General features: G+C 54.9%; 1 protein-coding gene across 6 annotated transcripts; it reads right to left on the bottom strand.

Moving 5' to 3' along the window:
* Window positions 1-355: 355 nt before the first annotated feature.
* On the bottom strand, window positions 356-12,703 carry CDAN1 (codanin 1). 6 transcript variants are annotated; one of them, XM_045448011.1, is made up of 28 exons: window positions 12,574-12,703; window positions 11,855-12,345; window positions 11,416-11,619; window positions 11,047-11,216; window positions 10,801-10,914; window positions 10,640-10,718; window positions 10,169-10,289; window positions 9,902-10,011; window positions 9,341-9,430; window positions 8,629-8,704; window positions 7,894-8,099; window positions 7,467-7,587; window positions 7,185-7,331; window positions 6,908-7,074; window positions 6,474-6,561; window positions 6,131-6,220; window positions 5,893-5,947; window positions 5,550-5,683; window positions 5,365-5,468; window positions 4,957-5,115; window positions 4,520-4,583; window positions 4,248-4,326; window positions 3,940-4,088; window positions 2,692-2,799; window positions 2,512-2,575; window positions 2,160-2,341; window positions 1,799-1,906; window positions 356-1,179 (listed from the first exon to the last, which is right to left on the bottom strand). In XM_045448011.1, exons 1-28 carry the CDS (start codon window positions 12,661-12,663, stop codon window positions 1,054-1,056), a joined length of 3,696 nt encoding a protein of 1,231 aa, XP_045303967.1. In that variant the 5' UTR covers window positions 12,664-12,703; the 3' UTR covers window positions 356-1,053. The 6 variants fall into 6 exon arrangements, with proteins under 6 accessions (XP_045303967.1, XP_045303966.1, XP_045303964.1 ...); XM_045448010.1 differs by having other exon boundaries at window positions 11,416-11,622; window positions 12,574-12,702; XM_045448008.1 differs by having other exon boundaries at window positions 11,416-11,622; window positions 12,526-12,686.
* Between the last annotated feature and the right edge of the window lie 148 nt (window positions 12,704-12,851).

Here is a 12,851-nt window from a genome sequence, read left to right as displayed (position 1 = left end):
TTTTCCCCCAGGAACTACACACGGACACACAGAATTTTGTGAGACGCTTCAGAAGGGTTCCCTGAGTACCCTCTCCTTCCTCCAACACAGCCTGAATCTGTGTGCACTGCCAATGTAGAAAAACAATGAATTTTATAGGAGTGAACTTCATGCACGTTATCAAGGTAGCGCTTTTTAGTCCAAACTTAGAGACACACAGAACGCTTTTGTTCTGAGCCAAATGCACCACCCCCAGCCCTAACAAACCAGCACAAGGGTTGCTCTGCCTTGTCAGTGCCCACCTTCAAGCCCACCTGAGACTACGGCCTTCTCAAGGGAAGAGCCAGGTGAAAATAACTAGACATGAAGCCCTTGATAAAGAAAATGGTTTATTTTAAAAAGCTCTAATGTTCTGCCCTGTGTATAGCCCCTGTAAGGAGTTACGGTTGAGAGTTAGTACCTGCACAGGGCTGAAGGCAGAGAAGGTGCAGGGTAAAAGCTGGGCTTCTGACAGGTCAGCCCCACCTCACGTACTGTGCATTTTTAAGGAGATGGCAGGCAGCCTAGCTCCTGGTGGTAAGAAAACGTCCACTCCCCAAGATTCATGTTTTAACTTTACTCACGAGTTAAGCAGAAGCCATTTGCCTCTGTCATGATTTCCAAACCACAGAGTTTTAAGGGATGCTGGGGTAGCAGCAAATAGGGCTCGAGTCCTGTGTCGTCAAGCCCATACACGTCATTTAATAATCCAAATAATAAATGCCAACTCTTCTGCTCCAGGACTGGAGTCTGTCTCTAGGCTTTCCCATCACAATCCTGAATCTGGTGAACCCTCCTCCTTCCTCTAGGACGCGGGCGGTGAGCCTGCAGTCAGCGTCAGTGGGATGCCGGCAGCCACACGCACGCTTCCTTCACATGTGAGCAGGAAGCCTGACTTACAGACTTAGCTGCTCCCGCGTCAGCAAGGGTCAGCGGTGAGCACTCCGAAGGGGGCCCGGGGCCTCCTCCTGAGGCACAGTCCGGCCGGGCTCCAGGGTTCTGGTCAGACACCTGAGGCAGGGCCACTCCCCAGCCCTAGCTCTGGGCCAGCACAGTCCCCCGGTTTGTTTGCACCAGCTCACAAGCTCTTAGCTGGGGTTCTGGCATGTGAGGCTCAGCTAGAAATGGGTTGAACAGTGTTGCTAATTCTTCAGAGAAGTCCTGGAATAAGCAGAAAGAGGACAGACAAGGCTGACACATAATTCTGGATGGTACATCCTTTCTATAAAACTCAATCCCCAATATCTAGCCCTTGCTAACCAGTGAGTAGACAACCTTATTTTTTCCCAGTGGCCTTCTACACTGAAATGGACAGACACCTTTTCCCATTAGTCCTCTGGGGATGCTCCAGTTCCAGCAGGGAGAGGGGAATCTGACAGGAGGCGCAGAATCATCTAGTGAGTACTTACCACCAACAGGTTTCATCCTGACAAACCCTAGGAGGTATACACTATTCTGCCCTAGATCACGATAACACTCAGTACCAGCTGAGATTCAAATCTAGGTTATTCTGATTTAAAAAACCCATACTCACCTTGCCACGCTGCTTTCCAACTACCTGCCTTCCATCTTCCTTCCTCCGCTGGCACCCTCTTTCATACAGTAGCTACTCAAATGTGAAAAAGGCACTCCAGAACAGCCACACCATTTCAGGGTGGTCCTGAAGATCCCTGATAAAGTCCACTGAGCTTTGGGAAGATCCTAAGAATGCCTGGGCCCCACCGCTGGCCCCATTTCAGGAGAAAAGGGACAGATGGATGAGGAGATGAGGACTCCTTACCTTTGGCCACTGGGCATCATGGAGGCTGCCCAGGCAGGCCTCTATCTCTGTCCGTCCCATCAGCCCTTTCTCTACCAGCTCCCGGAGCAAGAACAGCAGCAGGTCCCACTGCAACACACATGGAGAGCATCAGCGGGGTAGGTTGACACAGTGACCCTGACTGATCCAAAGGACAGAGCTGCTGAGGAGGAGGAGGAGATCTGCAGCCCATGTGAGCGTATTAGAGGAAACCAACACAGCGCCAGAAAAGGTGGAGTAAAGGAAACACACACACAGCAACTGGGGTGAGGGTGGGGGGTGTCAGAACAGGAGTGCAGGGGGCTAAAGAGCCCACCTGCCCACCTCCACCGCTCTAGCTCACCTCCCTTGGCCGAGTGTCTGCCAGAAGCCCCAGGTTTCTTGGGCTCAGCAGCAGCTGCAGTGGAACCGGCACCTGAAAGTCATCCTTCCACAGGGAAAGCAGCATGTGCAGGAGCCTGCGAGCCTGTCCTCTCTCCAGCCGGTGCTGTACCGGGGGCCCGAGGACAGGGATCTGGTCTGCCACTTTGGGCAAAGAAAAAAGTCAAGCTTTGAGAAATGGAGGTAGGGTCACCTAGCTGGCCCCTGGGAGGTAGAAGAGAACAAAGCTCCATGTTTCTAATCTAGCTTGTACCAAAACCTGAGATCTGGGGGATGTGACAGAAGGGTGATGTAATAATGACAGAGAGCCATACCAAGGAGGGATGCTAACTCCACCGAGCACTTTGCCAGATGCTGCTCTGCAGGCGGGCACAGAAACTGTGGAGAAGAGGCTGGACGTTAGCACTATCCTTACAGCAGCAGACTTGAGCTGATGCAGCTCTGGTGACTAGCACTGGACAAGGACACAAGTACAGCATCGTGTTAGGTCTCACCTGGCGGCACCGCAGTGTCTGGCCCAGCTGGCCCAGGAGCTGCTCCAGATGCTCCGGAGAGACTCCCTCCTCAGGGTCCCGGGGCCCCACAGCCAGAGCGAGCACATCCTGGAGAGAGCAGGGGTGGAAGCAGAGCGAGACTTCATACCTGGCTGGGACCGAGGAGGCCACCGAGAAGCCAGTGGAAAGAGGCAGAAGGAAAAGGAAGACAGGGTCGCCGGATGAAGCGGCCGGGCCAAGGTGCCTTAGACCTGGGACTTGGGCAGGACCGCACAGCTGGGAGAAGAAGCCAACCAAGTGGACAGCAACAGAGGGAACAGATGGAGCAGGTCAGCTGAGGGACAACATGCTGCCTTGAGAGCTCAAGAGATGCCACTCGTCTTGGGACAAAGCCACACCCATCCCCTTCCCAGAAAGCCTTATCCTGAAAGCATTTAGGAGAACCGTCTGGCTACGTGTTATATTTTCTATCCCCCATGCTTCTCTGTTCATCTTCTTGGGAGAGTCCGGCTTCAGTACAGAAAACCACTTAGCCTTTTCTTCTCCCCACTATATACTCTCCATTTTTGTCATTCCTTCTTAGTCTCTAGTCCTAATCTTTGGCTCCACCAAACAGTAAATAGTTGAGGGTTTGCAGGCCTTAACATCTCTGCTGCTGTAGCACAAAAACAGCCCTAGACAATTCATCAGTGAACAAGTGTGGCTGTGTTCCAATAAAACTTGATTTATAGAAATCAGCAGCAGGCTGGATTTGGTCCATGGGCTGTTTGCTGAGCCCTACTCTAGACGGTATCTAAATTTTTACAATCAAGAGCAATGGTAGTTTATTCTTACTGCCTACAACTAAATAAGCATCACATCCCACATATGAGAACATTTCTGAAATCTTGTGCCAACACAGGTGACTGCCCCCTTCGAGGCTTTCCTACTACAGCAGACATCCACTCCCCCCAGACCCCATCACCTCCCATGCAAGCAGTATGCAGTCCATCGGAAACTTCCATATCTGTTCTTTTCCCCTTTTGGGTGATTCAGGTACCGGAAGTTAGTGAAAAGCAATTAGGAAAACCGTTCAGTTCGGCTGTGCCCTACCTAATCCCGTTCAGTAACGAAGGACACCGAACTAGCTGCACAACACAGAAAGCGGCTACACAAAACACTGCAGCTGACGTGAGGAAGGAGGGAGACCAGGAAAAGAGCGGGGAGAAGGGAGAGGAGAGGGGCGCAGGGAGGAGGGGAGCTGTGTACTTTGATCTCGGAGATGAGGTGGGAGGGGAGGGGAGCGTGGTGCTCACAGGCTCGGGAGCAGCCCCTCCGCTCCCCCCGGGCAGCTGGTTCAGGACCCTGGGCTCGAAGTGTGCGACTCACTGCCGCCTTCACCTCCCTCCTGATCAGTGCTGCAGGTCAAAGGGAGAACAGAAGAGGGGTCACCACACCAACCCATGCCCATCACTATTTCCAACTGGTTTATGTTCCTTCTCCCCTAGAGGCCTCCCACTTTCTGCCAGTCCACTTTTGAAGAACTTGGTCAGCCACTCCCCTGTCCTGGACCTTACCTGTGATGTTGGCTGACAACCAGGCACAGGCCTTCTCTGTCGCAAGCCCCACAGCAATGTTCTCTGCGCTGCTTAGAACCTGTGACCCAGAAGAACTGCAGCGTCAGGGGCCAGGGGAGGCTCAGGGATGAGAATGAACAACAGCTCAGGTGTCCCCAAGGCCGGGACCAACCCTCGGACCCATCCACCACCTTCATGCACATGTGACCCGCAGCGCAACTCTCCCACCACCAAACAGCAGCCCGCGGGCTCCAGGCCTCCTCCCTACTTACAGCTGCCGGGGTCTCCTCGGGAAGCAGTGCCCGTACTGCCCCAGGGCTCTTCTTCTGACAGAACCTGAAAGGAGACAGAGTCTGTGATGGCTAGAGGTTTTGGCCTGGCTCACAGAAAGAAAGGCCAAGTGCACCAATCAGCTGAGCCAGGAGGGCTCTGCCTTGGGGAGAGGTGGGCAGGGGGGTAAGAGAAGCACTGTCAGCCCTGGGCCCACCCCTGATCCCTGACGCTGGGAGGAATGGGACACCCAACCCCCCATTCTTACAACTCAACTTTAGACTTTGGGTCCTAAAGCCTAAGATATGTACCTACATAGGAAGTGAAAGAAAAAGGGGGTTTCAGAGAGGACGTGGAATAAAAAGAGATGAGTTTGTGAAAAAGAAAAAGTCAGGAAAATAAAAGCGGAGAGTGGGGATGAGGGTCTGACGTCTCTTACTCCCGCCCCCGGGTCAGTGCCTGGGCCCCGTGGGGGCACAGCTGGGAACACAAGATCTCCAACAGCTGGGCTGGATCACACCCTTCCTGTCCCTGCGTCACCAGCTGCTCCTGAAGAAGCGACTCAGCCTGGCGTACCAGATCTGCCACCAGTGTGGCCCTGCAGCGGGGACAGAAAAGCTTGAAGGTGGTTGAGGGAACTGAATCAGAAAGGGGCTGCAAATGCAAGGAAATCTGGTCAGAACTAACCTCAAATAATGTTAGCAGTTTTAGCCTCCCCACCATATCCTTCCCCTCAAGCTAACTTTCCTCAGATTGGCAATACAATGTTAAGAGTTGAGGGGGTAAATGGTAAGGGAATGAGCCTGGCACCTTCCACATCTGCCTTCCCAACCCCCTCAACCCTTACTTGATGTGTTTGACACAGTTAGAGCCGATTCTTTCAGCCACAAATTCCACAGTCCTGCGCAGGGAAGGCGGCTGGTTGTGGAAAAAGGCTTGGGCCAGCTGTGCCTGTGGGAAGGAGGCAATGGCGCATGAAGAGTTTCCTCTCTCTTCCCTCGTGGATGTCCCCTATCTCTGCCCTGCCCTTACCTGCAGCCCCTGGGTGGTCCGGGGAGGCTGGGCTCCAAGACCCGTGGTGGTGGTGGGAGTGATCTTCCTCACAAAGCCTCCACTCCGCCCACTGCTGCCTGACACCCATGAAGCGAGCAGTTTTCGGAGCTCTCCTGCAATAGGGAAGCCCAACTGCTTAGTTCCAGAACCACCCCTACCCTCCCAGGCATCTTGGGACTTTAAGTATTTGTGGAATAAACAGGCTGAGGCACCTGGGGAACGCCTAAGAAGAGAATAACATATTAGGGTGTTAGGCCCACGGGATGCCTTTTAGGTGCTCATGAAGGGACAGGCCAGGGACTGAGGACCCTGGGTGCCTCACCAATATAGGGGCAGCAGGTGTAGAGTAGGTGCTGGTCCACCACAGGCATGCCATCCTGGGGGAGAGAACAGGCCAGAGTTAGGCAGGCAGGCAGGCAGGCTTCTCTTCCTCCCCAGTGTGCCAGAAATGGGACAGTTGGGGAAGAGTAACAGAAGAGTTCAGTCTCTAGGAACTCCCAGACTGCCTGCCTCCTTTATTCCTGCCACTCCCACAGCTTTGGCCAGACCCCAACACTTACCAACCCGTGCTCTGAAGTTACTGTATCCACCTCAAAAGTATCCAACTGACCCTCTTCCAGAAAGAACAGATCCTCAGGGACTGTGGGAATCTGACAAAAGATCAGAGCAGTGCAAACTCCAGTCAGTGCTTCAGAGATTCAACACACAGACCTTGTGGTTCCAGGGTTTGGCCACCAGATACAAAGCAACCTTGCTCTGAAACCATGGTAATTCCCATACCCCCTCTAAACCTTCATCTTCTGGCCGTGACCTTGTTCAGACTCAGACATTCTCCTACTCCCCGACTCCACCCACAGTGGATGCCTCCCTTCCCCAATCTGGATCTTTCTCCACTTGACCAACCTGGAAAAGCCAGCCCAGAACAGCAAGCAGCAGCAACTTGTTAAGGAAACACATCTCCCCCTCGCTTTCCTTTGACAAGACCAAGCTCCTAAACAGTACATTTGTATAAGAAACAGAACGGAATAAAAAAAAGCTATCACTGGGAAGGTAATTCTCAAAAGCAGACCAAAAGGGGATGGCTGTCATACAGGTGACCAGGATCTCCCCACCGCCCCTCACCAGATCTTTACTCCCTCTGAGCTCAGCCACAGGAGGAATAAAAAACAGCTAATAAAAGTGCAAAAAAGTGCCCACTTTCTGCCTCTCCCCTGAGAGTAGGTTATGGCTATGGTACCACACAGGAAGCACAGGGCCGCTCAACCCTCTTCACTGACAGCAGCTTCAGCAGTGTTCTCCCATGCCCTTGGCTTAAGCCTCACCCTTTCTGGACTCACCTATGTAGGTGGAGCAGGAGAGAGAAGATGCTGCGGTAATAGTCCAGCAGTGGCACAATGTGGTCAGCGAGGGAGAGGAACTCCACCAGCCAGGGCACCGTGAGCACGGCTCGGCGGGCCCGCAGCCCCTGCTGCAACAGCGCCCGCACATCCAGGGCCGGGGGCACCTGGGGGGGCAGGGTTGGGTCAGGGGGCGGGGGGCTGGAGGTGGGGGACGCCCTCCATCTCCAGGGCTCAGCGGCCCCTCCCGGCCCTCCTTACCAGAGCCCCCATTCACCTGGCTCCTCAGGGCCAGAATGGAGTCCTGGAGCTCACGGGTGGGGGGTGGCTCAGGCCCCCGGTATGGCAGGAAAGCCACAAAGCCCAGGAATTTAGCCAGAAGCCTCAGGCTGAGCAGCACCATGGCAAACTGCCTCCGTTCACCCTGTAGGGATCAGGGAAGCAAGATGTCCTAAGCATAGGGCTTCAAGAGCAATTCTGAATCTGTTACCCAGTTCTTGAAAAGAGCCCTTCCCTCCTACGTCAGAACCCTGTTCTCTCCCTCATTCTGCTTTCTAACCTGCCAGTCCACATCTGACTCCCCATCTTCGTCACTAGGCTCAGGCTGTGGCAGGGCAAGGCTGTTGAGCTCCCGGATCTTTAAACTCAGACTGTCCATGAGATGCTGATTAAACTGGAAGCTAGGAAGAAAAAAAAAAAAAAAAAAAAAGACACTGGCAGAGGCATAGACAGAATCGGAATACAGAGAAAGTTCATGCAGAAAGCAAGGCACAGTGGGGCAGAGAGGGAAGGAGGCTGAGGTTACCAGTGTGGGTCAAAGAACAGGAAAGGAAATGGAGGCAGGAACTGTGAGCTAGAGGAGCCTGGACATCACCGGTCCCACTCTGTTACATTCCAGGCAAAAGAGAGAGAACTGTTGCCCTTCTGGAAAGACAAACCCCTCCTGGCCTCAGCCCTATTCCCTGCACTTTGCAGGGGACCCTTACCTGCTGGCGCTCAGGATGAAGTCCCTGAAGAATCCCTGACAGCCCGGGAAGGTGGGGGGCGGACAGGGCCCCCCGCTGCTCTGAGGGGCCACAAGCCTCTCCTGTAGGCGCCGCAACCGCCCCAGTTTGTCAGCTCCAAGCATACTTAACACATCCGGAGCTTCACCCAAGACCATGCCTCCGGTGCCACTGGGACTCTGACACATCTGCGCGGCAGGAAGAGGAGAAAAAAAAAACAGTAAGTTTTTCTGGAAAGAAGGACTGAACAAAATAGGGTGGAAGTAATGAACATTTCTGGAATGCCAGCCCTGTATCAGGTGCCACAGGTTTGTTTTTCAAGGTTGGGATCACTGTGTTTTATAGGTAAAGAGACTAACCTCACAAGGTTAGATGTTTGCCTCGGTCACTAGGGCCAGGATTTAAAATCGGGCCTGAGTCCTACGACAGGGCTCGCTCTACTATGGCACAGACCAAGGACAAGGGAGTAGTGAGGGCCTAAGGCTAGAAGGGTATGCTGGGTGTGTGAGGAGGCTAGGGAGGCCGTGGGTGCAGGGCTCGTGATGGAGGGCTCTGGCTCCCCTCTGGCTGCCTGCATCTCAGCCACCCCCCAAGGAGAACTCCTGTTCAAACTCCAGCCCAGGACCTGCATGTCTGTCCGCTCCATCCCACCATTACCTGGCTGCCTTTAATACCTAATACCTCCTGTAGATTCATCTCTCCTGCTGGGGCTCTTACCTGGAGAAGTTGTTTCTGGAAAAGCCGAACGAAATGGCTGTGGCTGCAGGCTGCAGAGAGCTGACCCATCATGGCTCTGAGGCATAAGAGGCAGGAACAGAATGTGACAGAAGGAGGAAGGGGGCAGAAATCTGAGAGAACGAGCCAATCCTTGGGCCTTTCAGTCCTTACCCAGGGGTGTGAGCAGACCTCAGCCAGAGTTGGCCAGTGCAAAGATGTGGGAATAGGTAAGGGACACTCTCCTTAGCACCAAGATCCCTCAAGGCTACAGACACACTAACCCACCAAGAGATAATACCATCCCTAATCTTCAGTCTATACTGGGCTCTAGTGAGTGTCAGGACTCATGTGGAAGGTAGATCACTGGACAGGATATTCTTTCTGCATCTAGCTATGCAGTTATTGGAGCTGCTGAACTAGACAATGAAGAAAATGTTGGAAAGGGTCTAACCAGTGACTTGGGCCAAAACTCAAGCAACCTGGAAAACGGGCTTGGTATTCATCCAAGCATTCACACTCATATAACAAGTCTGAGTCATTCTGAGTGCAAGGAGCTGGCAATACAAATCCCTCTGAGTAGAGGCAGAGTTGCCAATAACTAGAGATTAAGGAGGACACAGAAGGTAGGAGCTATGGGCTATAAGTGGAGGAAGAGCCCTCCTCCAATCAACTACCAGAGCACCACTAAGGTGACCAGTGTGGGAGCACCTACCTGATCCTGCTGCCCAAGCCCTTCTCAAAATCCCAGCCAGGCTCCTCATGCCGATCTTCCCACTCTCGAAGCACCTCAAAAAACACATCCCTGACAGACACAAGAACGCCTGATCAACTGAAGCATAGCTGATCTCACTCCCAAGAGTGCTTTCTCTAGCTCCGAACCATCGAGGACAGGACTATCCACAGCCCCATTCCTTATCCTCTCCAAAGTTCTCTACATGCCGACAACATTGAAGACCCAGCAGCAGCACACAACATGCTTCACATACTTCTGTACACAGGAAAAGCTGAGCTGAGCTGAGCCTCTCATGTTTGAGGACCCTGTGACTAACGTCATATACCTGTGAGAAGGCTGCTGAGGTCAGAGGTTCAAGTCCATGGGCAGGAAAACAGAATGAAGGTGTGTAGCCATTATGATACTTGGCAGAAAGGGTGGACTGGTGCTAATCTACCACCTATTAGTGCCAAACTCCTAGTTTCTAGGAAAACAACATAGGCTGCCTATCCCAGAGAAATGCTGCCCCACTCCCTCCTGAAAGTTCCCTTTTCTTGTCACCTTTGTTTTTTAAAAGTATGAAAAGCTCGGTCACTGGAGAAGTTGGCACGATTGTCAGTTTCTGGCTGAAAGGAGACAGCTTGAGCAGACGGTGGCATCGCCAGAGAGACCTAAAATATGGCAGGGACATTAGGGACTGAAACCCTCACAGATCATGCTCAGAAAACCTCATCTCTGTATTCCTGCCCGGAGTTAGCCCGGTGTGTGCTGGGCTGCCTAAATTATGAGGCTGGGAAGGGTCAGGTGGAGGCTAGAAGGGGTCCCTACCTTGGCAACACTGCCCTCATAGGCAGCTCGGAGGCGGCCTTGCAGAGCTGGTGAAAAGCACAGCAGCCGCTCATTCTCAGCCAACAGTTTTAAGGTCCCTTTGTCCAAGTAGGAAAGAACCCTGCAGGGACAAAAGCACATATGACTGGGAACGGGACATGGACTGCAAACAGGAAGCTGACATCTGCAAGCCACAGAGAACATTATCTGGAACATGGAGCAGGCATGTAAGGCAAAGTCATGGGCCAAGGATTTAAGATGATGGAGGCAAGGGGGAAGAAACGAAACCTTATGGAGCAGGGTTGACCAAAACCTTATGGAGCAGTAGTTGACCAATAACTACAGGCTCCATGTAGGAAAAGGCCCAAGGTTATTGCACCTGTGTTAAGCACAAGCATTTTACCTCAAGTGGCCAGAGACCCAAGCGAACATTGGGAATAAGGCTCAAATGCCAAAGCTGGGGAAACTCACTGAAACTGATGCTCCAAAACCTGTACTGCAAAGAAGACACAATCATGGACACTCTGGAACAGAGGGCTTTCCAGGGAATCTAGAAGGATAGTACCAAGCTGTCAGTTAAGAACTGTTCCATCTCCAGACCTCATTTCCCAAAAAGAGGCTCACTCACTGACCTAGTGCTCCCGGAATTGGTTCAAGGTCACTCTCCTTCGTGGCCACCATCCTCCGAGCAGTAAGGAGTTGAAGGACGAAGAAAAGCTCCAAGAAGAGGTTTGGTACCAGGTTCTCTGGATATAAAAGGAAGCCCCAGGGTGTCAGGCATCATTTGGAACCAAGGCTCAGTTCTGCTTGCCTTATCATTTCTCCTACAGCAAAATTCCGCAGGCATCTCCACTCAAGCGCCCTTTGCTCTCAACTACCTGCGATGCATGAAGAGTAGATGAGGGCTATCAGCTCTAGGCGCTGGCGGGAAGACACTCTGGCAGGGTCAGCAGGCTCAGCTGTGAGGTTACCTGTCCGGCTGGGGAGGGGAGACCCCGATTCTGAGGTGGGACAGGCGGGAGTAGGTGACTGCTGCAGCTGCTTAGAGCTAAGGGGACAGAGAGATGTCATGAGCAGTTCCCCTGGCTTCCCCTCCACAGCCATACTCAGGTTTCTCCAGGGCAGACATCCACAGCCCAGGAAACAGACCCAGGGCTGCTCCCAGGGGCAAACCAATCTCAAGGGAAAAGGCCTGCAGATCCCCCACTGGGAGGAAGCTGACAACCCAGGGAGTGGCAAGGTCATACCGCTCCTTCCTGAGCATCTCCCGTTCCTCTTGCAGACTTCTGCACCCTGGGGGAAGGCCATGGCCCCAAGGGCTAGTGTCCGGGACTGAGGGTTGGGAACTGGGGACACAGTTGATTGGGGGTGAGGTGAAGCAGGTCTTGGGCTTGGACAGCGACCGCTCTTCGCTCACCGGAGTTGGATTGATCCTGCGCGAAGGCTTCGTCCTGCTGAGTAGCCACAGGTTTTTCTCAAATTCGTTATCTTCAAACACCTCCCCCTCCACCACAACAGCGGGGGGGGGGGGGGGGCTTCGCAAAAGGCCCCTCACCACTGTGGTTAACTCACCCACAACCCTCGGGGTATTCCCACGCTCAACTGCGGAGCGCCCAGCCCTGATTTACTGATTCCCCTAACACAGCCTTCGTGCCACCCCAATCGTGGATGGGGCCTGATTCTCACCCTGCAGGGCCGGGGGGAACCGAGCCTACGGGAGGGAACTCCTCCAGGTTGCTGAGGTTTGGCGGATCAGAGCGCGCGAGGCTGGGGCTGCCGGGGCTGCCAGATCCCCTGGGCCTCCGGCCCCCGGCCCAAGGCGAACTCTCTCCGCTGACCCCCTCCTCCAGGCCCCCGGGGCCGCGGCCTCCCCGCTCGCGACCCGGCCCCGGGCCCCGCCTCCTGCCCCCGCGGCGGGCCGAAGGGGCCTCGGCGGCGGCGGTGCTGGAAGGCTCCGTCGGAGGGAAGAGCTGGCTGCGCGCCCCGCGGCCGCCCCGCGGCGGGCCCCCGGGCCTCCCAGGCAGAGCTGCCGAGGAGCCCGGGGCCTTGGCGGGGGTTGGGGGGCCCTGCGGGAGGACGCGGCTGCTCTGCTCCCTCAGGAAGTTCAGCAGGAATGGCACGAATTCCTTCCGCAGTGGCCGGAGGGAGCTCAGCGCGGCCGCCTCCCCGGGGTCATCCTGAGGGAGAAGCGGGAGAGGGGCGAGAGGGTCAGCTGCCAGCCCGGCGCCACGAGCAGCCCGGACCGCAGGGCGCGCTGAGGCGGGCGGCCCCGGCAGCGGCCCCTAGTTGGAGCGCATTCGGCCCGGGCTGACAGCCAGGCACCCAAGAGAAAAGGGACCGGAGGGGTGGTATCTCACGCGGAAAGCACACTCGGGCCAGGCCTGGGGGCGTGTCGGCGCTGTTACCTCCGAACTCTGGGCGCTGCGCGCGATCCACCTCACCGCGGCTGCGACCGACACCTCCTCTCGCAGCAGCGACTCCAAAACGGCCGCCATCCCGGTCGGGGCACTTGAACGCGATTGCGCAGGCGCCGACGCGCCACGGGAGGCCTGGGAGGGGCGGGGCCGGCGCGGAGGAGCGACCGTTGGGCCGCGGGGCGGAGGGGCGGGGCTGGGGGTGGGGCCGGGGCTTCCCCAGGTTGAGGTTCGGCTAAGGCCTTCGGTCAAGGCCGCGGTTGGCTCAG

The sequence above is a fragment of the Leopardus geoffroyi genome, chromosome B3 (genome assembly GCF_018350155.1).
Source record: "Leopardus geoffroyi isolate Oge1 chromosome B3, O.geoffroyi_Oge1_pat1.0, whole genome shotgun sequence".
NCBI classification, from domain to species: Eukaryota; Metazoa; Chordata; class Mammalia; order Carnivora; family Felidae; genus Leopardus; species Leopardus geoffroyi.
The sequence above is the reverse complement of the archived record's forward strand: the minus strand, read 5'-3'. Positions and strand labels throughout refer to the sequence as shown.